Source organism: Enoplosus armatus, chromosome 11 (genome assembly GCF_043641665.1).
Source record: "Enoplosus armatus isolate fEnoArm2 chromosome 11, fEnoArm2.hap1, whole genome shotgun sequence".
In the NCBI taxonomy this organism is placed as follows: domain Eukaryota; kingdom Metazoa; phylum Chordata; class Actinopteri; order Centrarchiformes; family Enoplosidae; genus Enoplosus; species Enoplosus armatus.
In genome coordinates, this window is record NC_092190.1 from 3050131 (window position 1) to 3062373 (window position 12243).

Genomic DNA, 12243 nt, shown 5'->3' on the forward strand with positions numbered 1-12243 from the left:
ATGAATTGAACTATAATCTAAACTAAAACGTGATTGATGGAGCAGTTGATTTGTTTGCTTCGAAGTAAGGTCTGCCTGAACAGATAAACTAAGGGCACGAAAACTCATGAAATATCGTTTCTGATTGGCTCCCAGCTTTTAGGACCCGCCTACTTGCACTTGCGCAGAAAGACGGCGGACTTTTTATTTATATTTAAAATGGAATCAGCAGCGTTTTCCAACTGGCTAGGTTAATACGGATGATAAGCTGCATTTGATCAATTCACGGTCGGCAGTTTGCTTGCAAGAGGATAAGCCTACCGCTGGTTAACGTTTAATAACTTTACGTTTTGTCGCGGTTTCGAGAGTAATGTGCTACTTACACCACCGGTTAGCGGACTCAGCATTCAAATAAGGTAACTTAGTTAGCGCCGGCTAGCTAACTAACGTTTGGGCGACAACATGAATAGTTTTTTTCGAGTGTCTCAGCAAAGTCGCTCTGTGTGAGATATGTTCAGTTTGCAAATGAAAAGAAAGTGTTGGTTTGATAGCAAAAAGTAGTAGTTACCTGGCTGCTGGCTAGCTTTATTTTTATTATATTTTATTAACATCGGTTGGTCTGTCGCTTGGATTAGCAAATTATGCATTATGTTGATAATCTTACTAGTTAACGTTAATGTGGGTGACTAAGCCCAATCGGACAGACACCACCCATCAAAATCAACGTTGGCCAACTGTGTTAATGTACCTGTACCTGTGCTAAATCATTGGCAACTGCAACATCCAACGCCAACACCTTTGTTGTCTTTCAGGTTATTGCTTTCGTCACTCGGGCAACTGTTGGTGTTTACCTGGTTATGTTACCTGTGAGGACAATGGCATCTTTAAAGTCTTCCAAGCAGACTTCAGCTGCAGCGTCAAAGATCAAAAATAAGATTCTCAGTGAGTCATGTCATTCATTTGAACACGTTTACCAACAGTGTTTCTGTTGCACGCGTACATTGCACTACTAGCTGTGCGTCATTTTCCTGACATATTCATTCAGAAGTGAATATTGCTTCTTCGTGTCCCCACCAGACACCTCGTCCTTCTTCAAGGTCTCCTTGAAGACCAACAACAAGGCCTTAGCTGTTGCTTTGGAGGCCCAGAAGGAGAGGAGCAGGCAGCTGGAGGTGGCCATCGTGTACCTCCAGAAACAAGTGGAGGCTCTGTGCTTCGAGCTGGCCGCCAAGAAATACAAACACAGGAAACTGGTTGGTTTGTTGTTTTGTTTAAAATGATTTAGAGTTGCAGTAGTAAACATCAAGAAGACAATCATTTGTGACCACACGAGTGGTTGTGTTTGATGTGATGATTGATTGTATTGACTGTGGCTCATCTTGTTTTTCCTCTCACAGCTCCTCATCTTGAAAAACCTCCATAGCAACACTCTGCAGCACTTGGACATGGTGGCGGACCTGTTCTCTGACAGTGTAAGGATTCCTCTCAATGAGTATTAACAGTTGCTGTTTTATATGGCAAGAGAAAAACGTGCTTTAAGTCAGACTGCTATCTAACAAAAATCACACATATTCATAAGATATACCAGACGTATAGTCTGTGACTGCAACTGTATTCATCACCCACAGGATCTTCCTAAACTGTCCAAAGAAGACGAGGCCTTATCTGGTGACATCAACAAAGAAAATCTTGTAGTGGGAAGGTGAGCAAGTACTGTATTGAGATTGTTATGTACTTTGAACTAAGAACAGTTTTTTGGTTTAGGCAGCCGTGAATGACATCTGCTTTTTCTTCCTCTCTGTCTTGCTTTTCCCCTATTCCCTCCCCAACTCCCATTATTAGTCTTACAGACCAGTTACCTCCTCAGCCAGAAATTTCAGGGGCTTTGTTGAGTCACAGTCAAGTAACAGCGGACTTGCCCGAAGAAAACGTCTGTGCGGATGTCTTCAATATCCAGAACAGACCCAAAAGGTCTATGCATATTTGCAATGGTAGGGAGCTTTTTTGTATTCATAATCATAAATCATCATAATTTGCTGTTAACCACCATGAGATACTGATGTAGAGTTCCCTGGAAATAAGTAAATTGTTTATTTCATCGTGACTTATTTTTCACAGATAACGCAGATGCTGAGACAAGCTATTCAAGCCAGCTCATACAAGCTCCCCAGACAGGAACATCCCGCCCGTCCAGCAGCCTGAGGGATGAAGTAGAGAGGCTGTCAATGATGTTCTCTCAGTCTGAGTTTGATATGAAGTTAGTCCCCGGTCTCCAGAACAGCCGAACCTCCTCCGTCTCAGTTGTAAGCACATGTGAAAAACCCGAGCCATCTCTTTCGGATGACGTTCACCTTCCAAGTAGCTCAGCCATGGAACGAGAGCATGGCAACAAACAAGAGAAGACTGTGCTTCTGAATACAACAATGGAGATGACGCTAAGTGATGCCGCTGACATAGTAATTGTGGAAAGCAAGGCTAAGAAAAAAGGCCGCTCTGGCAGGCCGAAAGGCAAGAAGAATAAGGAACAAGCCTGTGGGTCAAGTGTGGCTGAAAATCCACAAGTGAAGAACTCTGCGGATTCTAGGTTGAGTGAGGTTCAGAGTGCTCCTGCTGGCACTTTGTTACAGGCAGAGGGCCACGCACTAGAGGATACTGGAGACCCGGAGGTTATTGATCTGCAGTCACCCAAAACACTCTGTAGGAGTGTCGCTGCGTCTCTCATTCCCAAATTGAGCAAGTCTGGAGCTGGCAACCGTCAGAAAATGGCGAAGGACCAATTCAAATCCTGTGACCCTACCAAGTCAAAAACCGGGTCCCATGACGTTGTCCTACCAGACCTGGACGATTATTTCATGGATCCTGAAATTAAATTCTCCAAAGCCAGCAAAGGTGAACAGTTACCACCAGATACTGCAGAAAATCCAAAAATCACATGCAGGAGGTCTAGGACTAAAGGCAGGAGGGTGTCTTCAGTCACCAGGAAAACGTTTGTCACTTTTCCGGCGCATGAACGCGAGAGCAGTCAGTCCACACTTGAACAGGTCCATAATGAAGTGGAAGAAGAAGTTAAGGGAAAATATGAAGCATGCAAAGACCAAGAACTCCCCCAAGAGCTCCTGTTTTGTGCAGATGAGGTCACTGATCCAGAGTCAGAACATGTGAGCATTAAACCACAGAGCAAAATGGAGACAATTTCTGGGGAAAGTCACAAATCAAGATGCAGAGGGACATTTGTTATCTCAGTGGCCAGAGATAGCACCGCATCAAACAGGGCATCACCAGAAGTGGGTGCCGTAGAGCAGAGCTTTGTGCCTTTTACAGGATCCTCCAACCGTGGGGCACAAAAACCGCCAACGAGCCGCGATGCAAGTGTCGTTCGGCGACATTCGGATTCAAATCCGCACGAGCACAGCGAGAGAGCCTCTGAAGGGGAGACGCAGAGTTCCTGCAAGCGTCCTTGGCTGGCCACTCAGGATTCAGGAAGAGCTCGAGAGGATTTGAGTAGCAACGATAACCATGAAGCACTGCCCCTGGACCAAGGCTGCACTTCAGCAACAGACTTTCAGAAACCTAAAAAAGCCAGGAGAGAGGAAACGAGTCGATCCAGTAAGAAGAAAGCCGCGCAGAGGGAGGAATGCGTTGATCATTCAAATGACGGGCAAAAGAAGAAAAAAAGCAGCCGCCGCAACAAGGACTTCAGATCTGGGGATGAAGCGTGTTACCTCGGGGACCGCAGTGATGCCTCACCTCTTCGTGGCCTTGGTGGTCCTGAAAGAAACAAAGAACAATTCGATGATTTCCAAGTGGTCGACTCACATTCCGACGTCAGTGAAAAGGATGACATCTTTGAACATTTATATGATTTAAAACGCTACGAGTCAAAGTCCACGTTGGATTGGAATCCAAAACGAAGGGCGTCCAAGCTGCGTACACCCGCAGAAACCAGAAATCCCAGGGAGACATTTGTCGTCTACGTGCCGAAAACTCAGGACGATGTTTCACTGAACAACTCGAGGACGTCCGATGTGTCGGGTGCCTACAGTCACGTGGCGGACGCCAGCGATGAGGCAGTCCACGGGAACCTGGGAGACCTGCTGACGGATGAGATGCCACCGTGGCTGGCCGTAGATGTCAGCACTGCTGACACCGAGGTGGACTGTCTACTTGATACTCCCAAGAGGCAGACGTCGGGCAGGGCGGCAGTGATTGAGGAGTCTGCTGCTGTCACAGCTGAAGCCTCCCCAGGTGTGATATCCATTACAGTGTCTACCTAGATACACATATAGTGTCACATTTATTTGATTTCGATCCAACTTGAGTGTTGTTGGGCTGCAGTGACTGTGATGTCGTTGAGGCGGCATTGTCAGTTGTACAGCTACATATTAAAAAAACCCAAAACTATCTGCATGGCTGCATACCCATAAGTATGTGAGGAAAATATGCTGAAGTGCACAGCTGATGTCAGTCAAGTTTCATCCGTCCGTTTCCTTGTTCCCGTTAAATTTGTCAAGAAGCTTAAAAGGCAACTTTATTAAGATGTATTGTGTTTTGCAGCAGGAAGAGCCTTAACATCACTGACCAACACCATTACAATCCCAGACAGTGAAAGTAGAGGGAGAGCCAGAAGAAGGAAAGGTGTTGTCAGTTATAAGGAGCCGGCTCTCAACAGGTGAGGACATCTTTGTCTGTGTAACTGTGGCCACAGCCCTTTTCACAGTATTGATTGTATCATATCAACACCAGCAGGTCAGTCATTGTATTTCTTTCTTCTTTTTTTTTTTTTCTTTTTTTTGCAACAGCAAAATAAGGCGTGGAGATAAATTCACCGACAGCAATTTTCTGAGTTCTCCGGTGTTCAAGGACGGCAAGAAGAAGAAGAAGAAGCCCAAGAAGACCGCAGCCGACCCAAAGTTGGAAAGATCCATTTTGGTGGACTGATTATTAATTTTTTTTTTTTTTTACCTGGTTTATTTTGTGTTGTTATTAAAGCTTAATAAAGACTTTTAGTGAAACTTGCAGACAACCTTTGATGGGACAAACGTTGTGTGTTTGTGTGCCCCTGCAGTATTCACCATTTCACCTCTCAAACATTGAAACTAATGTGTTCGCTCTGATGAACTCTTCCACCTGCTTCCCAGTGTTGTCTGGTTGCTCATAAATGATTCAGTCCGAGCTGTTCACCTGAGAAGTCTGTTCCACATCGCTGTTAAAGGGCTTGTGTCCCCCCCCCCCCCCCCCCCCAGAAAGGTTGGCATATTCAGTGTGGTATGACTGCAGCCGACCATGTTTTACATTTCGTACCATCATGTAAACTGAGGGACTGTGAGCTGGTTCCGGTAGCTTACGGGGGTACTGACTTGTGTGGTGAGTACAGATGCTTGCTTGCTGAACATGTGTTTAATATGATTGTTGTTGTTGTTTTTTTTTTGTCTGCTCAATTAAAAGCTGTTACTGCACCGAGAGACGGATTCTGCTTTGGATTTGTTGCACTTGCAGTGACTAGAGAATGTGTTTATTAAGGTGGACTGGACTTACTGGACACTTGTCTCATTGCATTTGTCAGTAGCTTCGTTGTGTGAGCCCAACATGGTGTCAGGTTCATGTCCTGAGTTATACTGCGTCCTCGGCAGCAAATGAACCCCTTGTTTTTAGGTTAATGTTCGCTCAAAAGGAAGAAAATGTTTCGATGTTTTCCTGTTTTTGCAGGCGTCCCACATGAAAAGAGTCCGTTCACAAAAATGGAGGCAAGGCAGCTGAAAAGAGACGTTGAGGCCCTCATGTGAGTGGATATTAAAAGCCAGAAGAGCGTTGGAAAGCTCAATATAAAGCACACTTCAAAATGGCGACTGATGAATTTGTTTCTTTTCTGAACAGTGGCGATTACATTGGACAGAAACTCAGAGAAAATTCTTTTGATCCAAAGGGGAAGGGGGCCTCCACAATGCTGGATGACCTGGTAAAAACATTGGATATTAGACATTAGATAACACTTAATCAACTAAAAGGTGCAGCGAGGACTTCAGTGAGGCATTGCTATGTATTTCATGTGTGTGCATGTTACAGGCCCACTATGACCTCGCCATTAGTGTTGCCCTTTGGTGGTTGGACAAAGAAGAGGGACGGGATGTGCTTGACAGAGACATCATGTAAGCTGCTTGTGTTTTTATAGACTGAGAGTTATTCTTCTTTGGAACTTCGTCAGTTTAGCTCAAAGCCTCTAGCAGTAATAACCCCAGAACTTACAAAGTAAACACATATGAGGGTGAATTTGGCAGAACTGTGTGTTTAATGCTGAACAAGGCGTCTAGAATATCTGTTTGATGGTGCAGTCATGAATATAGGTGCTGTGTGCGAATGTTTCTCCAAATGCACGCATCTTGTAACTTGTACAAGAAGTTTGCAATTTGTCAAAACGTGTGGGGAAACAAGTGGAAATAATTATAAAAAAGCAACAAAAAAAAAAGAGTTAAAGACGAAAAGGAATAAAATGAAAATGAATGTTACCAAAAAGAAAACCCTTTCCCGTTTCATCCAGTGGTTTCCAGCCCCCATCTTTCTGTAGATTGAGGGTGTATGGGGTGTAGATAACTGACAGTACCTATAAAAAGGCCCACAGGTGTTTGATAGCAGCTTTTTTATTTATTTATTTATTTATTTATTTTCAATTAGCAACCATAAACATCTTCAGTAGGTAATTATCACTTTTACACAAACCTTCAGGAATAACTCAAGATACAGAGAGAAGCATGACGCATCAATGTTACAGCCCAGTTGTCTTGATGGTAAACATCCCACTTTCTTCCAAAAAGGCTTAATATGTGGACATATTGTGGGCATGGCCCACTTGTACTAATCTACACTCCCTCCAGCAAGAGTACTGGACCCCAGTTCTTTTGGATTTCTGCTTTGGGGTTAAAAAGACCCATAATAGAGGAACATTTGTTTGGTGATCCACATGATATAGATCATAGTCCTTCGTTCAGTCTAAAAAATAATATTGGGCTCTCCAGCTTTCCAGCTACACCTATACTGTTATCAGTGGTGTTGTGAAGGCAGAGAAATGACTAGTGGTTCTGTGGAGGGGCTGGTTAATGATAGGTAGTGCTAGATGAAATGAGATTCTACTGTATATGGAGTTGTTGCAAATGAAACCTCTCTGCCACAGCGGAGCAACAAGCAGCTCAGGAGGTGCCCAGTACCCTAATCGCTTAGAGCGGGAAGCGATGATCCTGTCGTCGTTTGCCGGGGTGATTTTGGTGAGTGTTATTTGTACATGAATGCAGCTTTTATCAAATCTTGAAGTCCCAGTAAGGTTAATTATGGGTATGGGCTTAGCTGGGGTATCCATTTTTTACTCCTCCGTGTGTTTATTCTCCTTTCCTTTGGTTGATTTTTTTAATTGAAGATGCGTTGTAGGATGTTAATGCTGTGTGTTTATGAAAGTGACTAGTTTACTGCTGTGAAGTACTGCTAGTAGCTAAACTAAACGCACCACTTTGCTGCTTCAGAGCAGCCTGCCGGTGGAGGAAATCTTGGCTCTGTACAGGTGTAAACCAGCTGCTTCATACCCCAACCACCAATCCAAGGTACAAGCATCCTGGCTAATATTTCACACTCATGTTCAGAGGAAACGGATACAGCAATGGGTCTAATTGTTTTGTGTAGAGGTGGCTGCCATTGCCATTTGTATCATCATCTTCATTGTTTTTTGTTTTTTTTTTAACCCCAGGGCGCAATCGTCTATCCCTTCACTCTGTCCTACCATCCGTTTGCGATGCTCGGCTCTTACAAGGCTGTGCATCACTCCAAGAAGCACAGTAAGTGTGTATTTAATGTTAAACACACGCACTTGGTATTATCTAACACCCAAACCTTTTTGGCATGGGACCCTATATAGCCAAACAATGTCTACTCGTGACCCTCCATCACAGGCTGCAAAGAGCTGCCTTCTGAAACGGTTTCATTTAAACCAGTTTTTGGAGGTAAAACTCTTCGATATTTTACAAGAAACAAAAGCAGAGATGCGACAAAAAACATTTTCCATAGACTTGACCTTGTAAATAGCAGCATGACAGAAACAAAACTTGCCATAGAGGCCACCATGACAACCACACAACAAATAAGTTGGACCTTGTGTTGAGATGCTTCTCTTTCTCGGGGGTGGAAGAAGTATTCAGATCCTTTACTTTAGTAAAAGTACCAATACAGCATTTTAAAAACACTCAATTACAAGTGAAAGTCCTTTTTTCATAATTTTTATCGTTAGGTTTTGTAAGCTCATCATATTTTATTATGTAAAATGTTCATTTGTGACGCAACTAGTGACTAAAATAAATGCAGAAAGTATGCAAGAGCACATTTTCCCTCTGAAAGTATGAAGTATTAAGTACAAGTACCTCTAAATTGTACTGAAGTACAGTATTTGAGTGAATCTGTTACTTTCCACCACTGCTGTTTCTGTCCTAATGTATTTGTCATCACAAGAACCCCCCCAGATTTATCCTGTGATCCTTTGGGGGGGGGGTCCAGACCCCCAGTTTGGGAACCACTGATCCAACAGTAACAGTATCAATGAATTTAAAATCCTTAATAATCTCTTGTAGGTCTAAAGTTGAAAAGATGGCTGTCTGAGAGGGTGAAGGCTCGTGCCCCACCTGCACGAGTTCCAGTGCAGTCCTCCTCCTCCTCCTCCTCCTCCTCGTCTCACTCCTTCCTCAGTGTGAGTAGCAGCGTCCTAATCTCTGTGGTCTTTCACTGGACATCTGGACATGATGGGACAACAGAACGAGAGAAAAAAAAACAAACTTTTTGACCTTGTTTCAGGCTAAAAGTAGAAAAGTTTAAAACAAGAGGAAGCCCTCAGAAGTGTTCCTTCGGCCTCTGCTGCCGCCCTGTGGACGTCCACAGACATGGTCTTCACTGACGCCTCCTCTCTCTGTGTCACTCTCAGGGCATCAATGATGGCCGCGGGGACAGAGCTGAGCACTACGAGGGTTCACGAGAGTCTCTGCGGGACTGAAGCCGCCCTCCAGCAGCCCCCCCTTTAACTCTGTCCCTCTTGAGCGCTACAGTTTCCCCGCTTTCTCCTGTCTTTACATTTGCTGTGCACTTCACACTGACCACCTTTAAACTTCCATCTGTCAACGGTGATTTGAAAAGAAAAAAGACAAAGCAAGCTGACGACATTAAAATGACGACTGCTCCACTGTTTACTGTTTGTGTAGCTAACTAAACCAGCTGACAGCGTCAGCTTGCTAATGTCTGACCTGCTCAGAGTGAACAGGAAAAGACGGTCCTGGACCTGGATAAACGCTGTTTTAATGATAAAGTAAAGCTTGGAAGATTTTAAATTACATTGCACAAATGTAACACGACATACCTCAAATTACGAGGTGGTATACCAATAACATTTGACTAGCTAAATAACTAAATAATGTCAGGTTATATATTACCGCTCATTATAAACTGGATAATTACGACTAACTCTGAAATACATATTTCTCTGTGTACGCAGACATTTACAAAAGATAAGTGTATCTTTCGCACCTTTTAAAACTTACGCTAGCTTGTGATGCTACAGTGACTTCCTGTTTACATAGTTGGTTGCTCTTGATTGGACAGTCTTACGGACGTATCCTAGCAACCACGTTTTAACGGCGCAACTTAGCTTGAAAGTAGCCAGTAAGAACTTAGGAAGGACTCTTATGTTCAAACCCAGTGGTGGATTCATGAGTAACTGGCTTAACCCCAGTCCAGATGATTAATGAGAATGGTGCATTTACTGGTATCACGAACAATACAGCCGTTAGCCTGTTATTAAGGCCTCACATATTCATAATAAACAGTTTGAAGTTCAACAAATGGTTAAAGGCCGTGTTGTTTAATGATGACCTCTGACATTCTGCGTGGAAAGATTCATCCACTTGATGACGGATTAGCGGATAAAACGTCTCTCTGATGTCCATATCAATAAAGAGGGCACCGTGGGTCAGCAATTTGCCTGGTAGGACTTTTGCGCTGATGATTCAGGGATTTTTGCTCTATGGCCAGGATCAAGACTCTTGGCAGCGGTGCCAGCGCGTTAAATCCCCGCTCATTGAAAAAACAGCTAAAGTGGGATCTGCTAACCCTTTGATTGAGGTTTATATAGCGGGTCTCTGCTGCTGCTTTCTGAGACCACCATTTTCCCTAGGTGACTGGCTCCAGCACTCTTTGCAGGATGAGTAGTAAGGTAAGAGAGCGCTCTCATGTCGTCTGTCGCCAAATAGAAGCTGGTAGCAAATGCATTGAAACACCTTTCATTCTAACCGGCGCATCTTGACGCGGTTCCGGGTGTTGAGCTGCTGCCAAACACCCGGAAACATGTGGTGGATAAAATCGGTCACACAGCACTGGCATGATTAATACTGCAACAGCTGTACTGTGTATTCAGAGTATATATAGTAGTATATATAGTAGAGAGTGTATTCATTTGATGAGCGCGTTGACATTGTTCCTTCTCAGATCACATTCTATGAGGACAGAAACTTCCAGGGTCGCTCCTATGAGTGCGACACCGACTGCCCTGACATGCACCCCCACTTCAGCCGCTGCAACTCCATCAAGGTGGAGAGCGGCTGCTGGGTGCTGTATGAGAAGCCCAACTACACCGGCTACCAGTACGTTCTGACCAGAGGAGATTACCCAGACTACCAGCGCTGGATGGGCTACAACGACACCATCCGCTCCTGCCGCACCTTCTCCTATGTGAGTGAACGTCTTGCTTTTCAGCCAGTGCTGCTGTGAAAAGTGCGTGGAGGAAGGAGCGGCACGCCCTGCAGGGTGTTTCCTACCAAATGACAGATGCATGAAAATGACGTCTTGTGTCCGAGAAGCAACTTGTTCTTGTGTTTGATCCGGTTTGTTTATGAGTGCCTAGATGCGTGTTAGGCTCTCTTTTCTGTGTTTTGTGTGTGCATAAGGCAAATAACCATGATAACTAAAGAATTGTATTTTGTATATATATATATATATGATATGGAGATATGCTTTATTTTGCTTTTCACTTTTCACCAAACATGGACCTCCACAAGATACGAAACTTACCGTAACATCTTCTCAAAATCCTTTTTTTTTTAAAAAAACCCACATGATTTATTGATTGATTTGTTTTGTGTTGAGCAAGCCTGACATTTGAGATGTAGATGTAAAAGAAAGACGGATAATCACCAGTAGATTTAGGACAAAATGTTTGGTTAAAGAAACGGCCGCAGACTGCAGAGAGGATGCAGTTCCTGTTCTCATCTTGCATTTCGCTTCCCTGTGCTTCTCCAGACCAGCGAGGGCCCCTACCGCATGCGCATCTACGAGCGTCCCAACTTCCAGGGTCAGATGATGGAGTTCAGCGACGACTGCGAGTCAGTGCAGGAACATTTCCGCAGCCGCGACATCTACTCCTGCAACGTCATGGAGGGCTACTGGACCCTCTACGAGCACCCCAACTACCGCGGCCGGCAGTACTTCATGAGGCCCGGGGAGTACCGCAAGTTCAGCGACTGGGGGGCCACCTGCGCCACCACCGGGTCCTTCCGCAGAATCACAGAGTTTTAATCGGGACTCTCACTTTACTGATTTTATTCACATTTCAGTTTAAAAGACATCTATGTGTGGAAACTGGTAATGTTAATAAAAGAACGTGTCACGTGGTACATTAAGGACTGGGATGTTTCATTTGGCTATGATGAAGAGACTGACCCTCATATCAGTATGATGTTGTTTTAAATAACTAAATAAATTAATCTATTGTAAACCATTTTCTCTGTGGTTGTGAATTCATGGTTCTGGTATCGACTGATTTAACTAACTGGCTCACGAAAAAGCCATTTTATTGTCCGCCTGTGGACGTTAGCAGCTTTAATATAACCGTTGTTGTTTGTTATTTCCCGTGCTTCATAATGATGTGATCTGTTTTAATCTGCTCACGAATGAGTCTACACAAATGTGACCCTCACATTAATACACACACACACACACACACACACACTTTTAATAACAAAAATGAGCCCCTTAGAGTCTCTTTCTGATTTCATTTATTTTCAATAGAAGCATTCCTTGTTTACGTTTTTTGTGTCACATTCCTACAGACTGACTGACTGGAAACAATGGAGTTACTATGCGCACCATTCATCTGTTACTACACATAGAGAAACCATTGTTTATAGTTATTCATTAATATATTTGTCTGCCCACGTTTCCACCATATCTTCAGGTTCTCATGCGCTGTAT

At 43.9% G+C, this 12243-nt stretch overlaps 2 protein-coding genes across 2 annotated transcripts; both read left to right on the forward strand.

Moving 5' to 3' along the window:
• The first annotated feature begins 5717 nt into the window (after positions 1–5717).
• Positions 5718–8998, forward strand: LOC139292522 (uncharacterized protein C2orf80). The gene is made up of 8 exons (XM_070914876.1): positions 5718–5758; positions 5854–5935; positions 6043–6125; positions 7145–7235; positions 7488–7565; positions 7709–7796; positions 8583–8698; positions 8930–8998. The coding sequence occupies exons 1-8, from the start codon at positions 5718–5720 to the stop codon at positions 8996–8998; spliced, it is 648 nt and encodes a 215-aa protein (XP_070770977.1).
• A 238-nt stretch (positions 8999–9236) lies between these two features.
• On the forward strand, positions 9237–11673 carry LOC139292521 (gamma-crystallin M2-like). The gene is made up of 3 exons (XM_070914875.1): positions 9237–9254; positions 10483–10725; positions 11293–11673. The coding sequence occupies exons 1-3, from the start codon at positions 9237–9239 to the stop codon at positions 11566–11568; spliced, it is 537 nt and encodes a 178-aa protein (XP_070770976.1). The 3' UTR covers positions 11569–11673.
• The last annotated feature ends 570 nt before the right edge of the window (positions 11674–12243 follow it).

What these genes read in the sequence shown, in the direction of transcription:
- LOC139292522 (XM_070914876.1), top strand. Translation starts at nt 5,718, where the DNA reads ATGGAGGCAAGGCAGCTGAAAAGAGACGTTGAGGCCCTCAT. An exon ending in CGTTTGCCGGGGTGATTTTG is followed by an intron (nt 7,236 to 7,487) that starts GTGAGTGTTATT and finishes TTGCTGCTTCAG; the next exon opens with AGCAGCCTGCCGGTGGAGGA. An exon ending in ACCCCAACCACCAATCCAAG is followed by an intron (nt 7,566 to 7,708) that starts GTACAAGCATCC and finishes TTTTAACCCCAG; the next exon opens with GGCGCAATCGTCTATCCCTT.
- LOC139292521 (XM_070914875.1), top strand. An exon ending in CCTGCCGCACCTTCTCCTAT is followed by an intron (nt 10,726 to 11,292) that starts GTGAGTGAACGT and finishes GTGCTTCTCCAG; the next exon opens with ACCAGCGAGGGCCCCTACCG.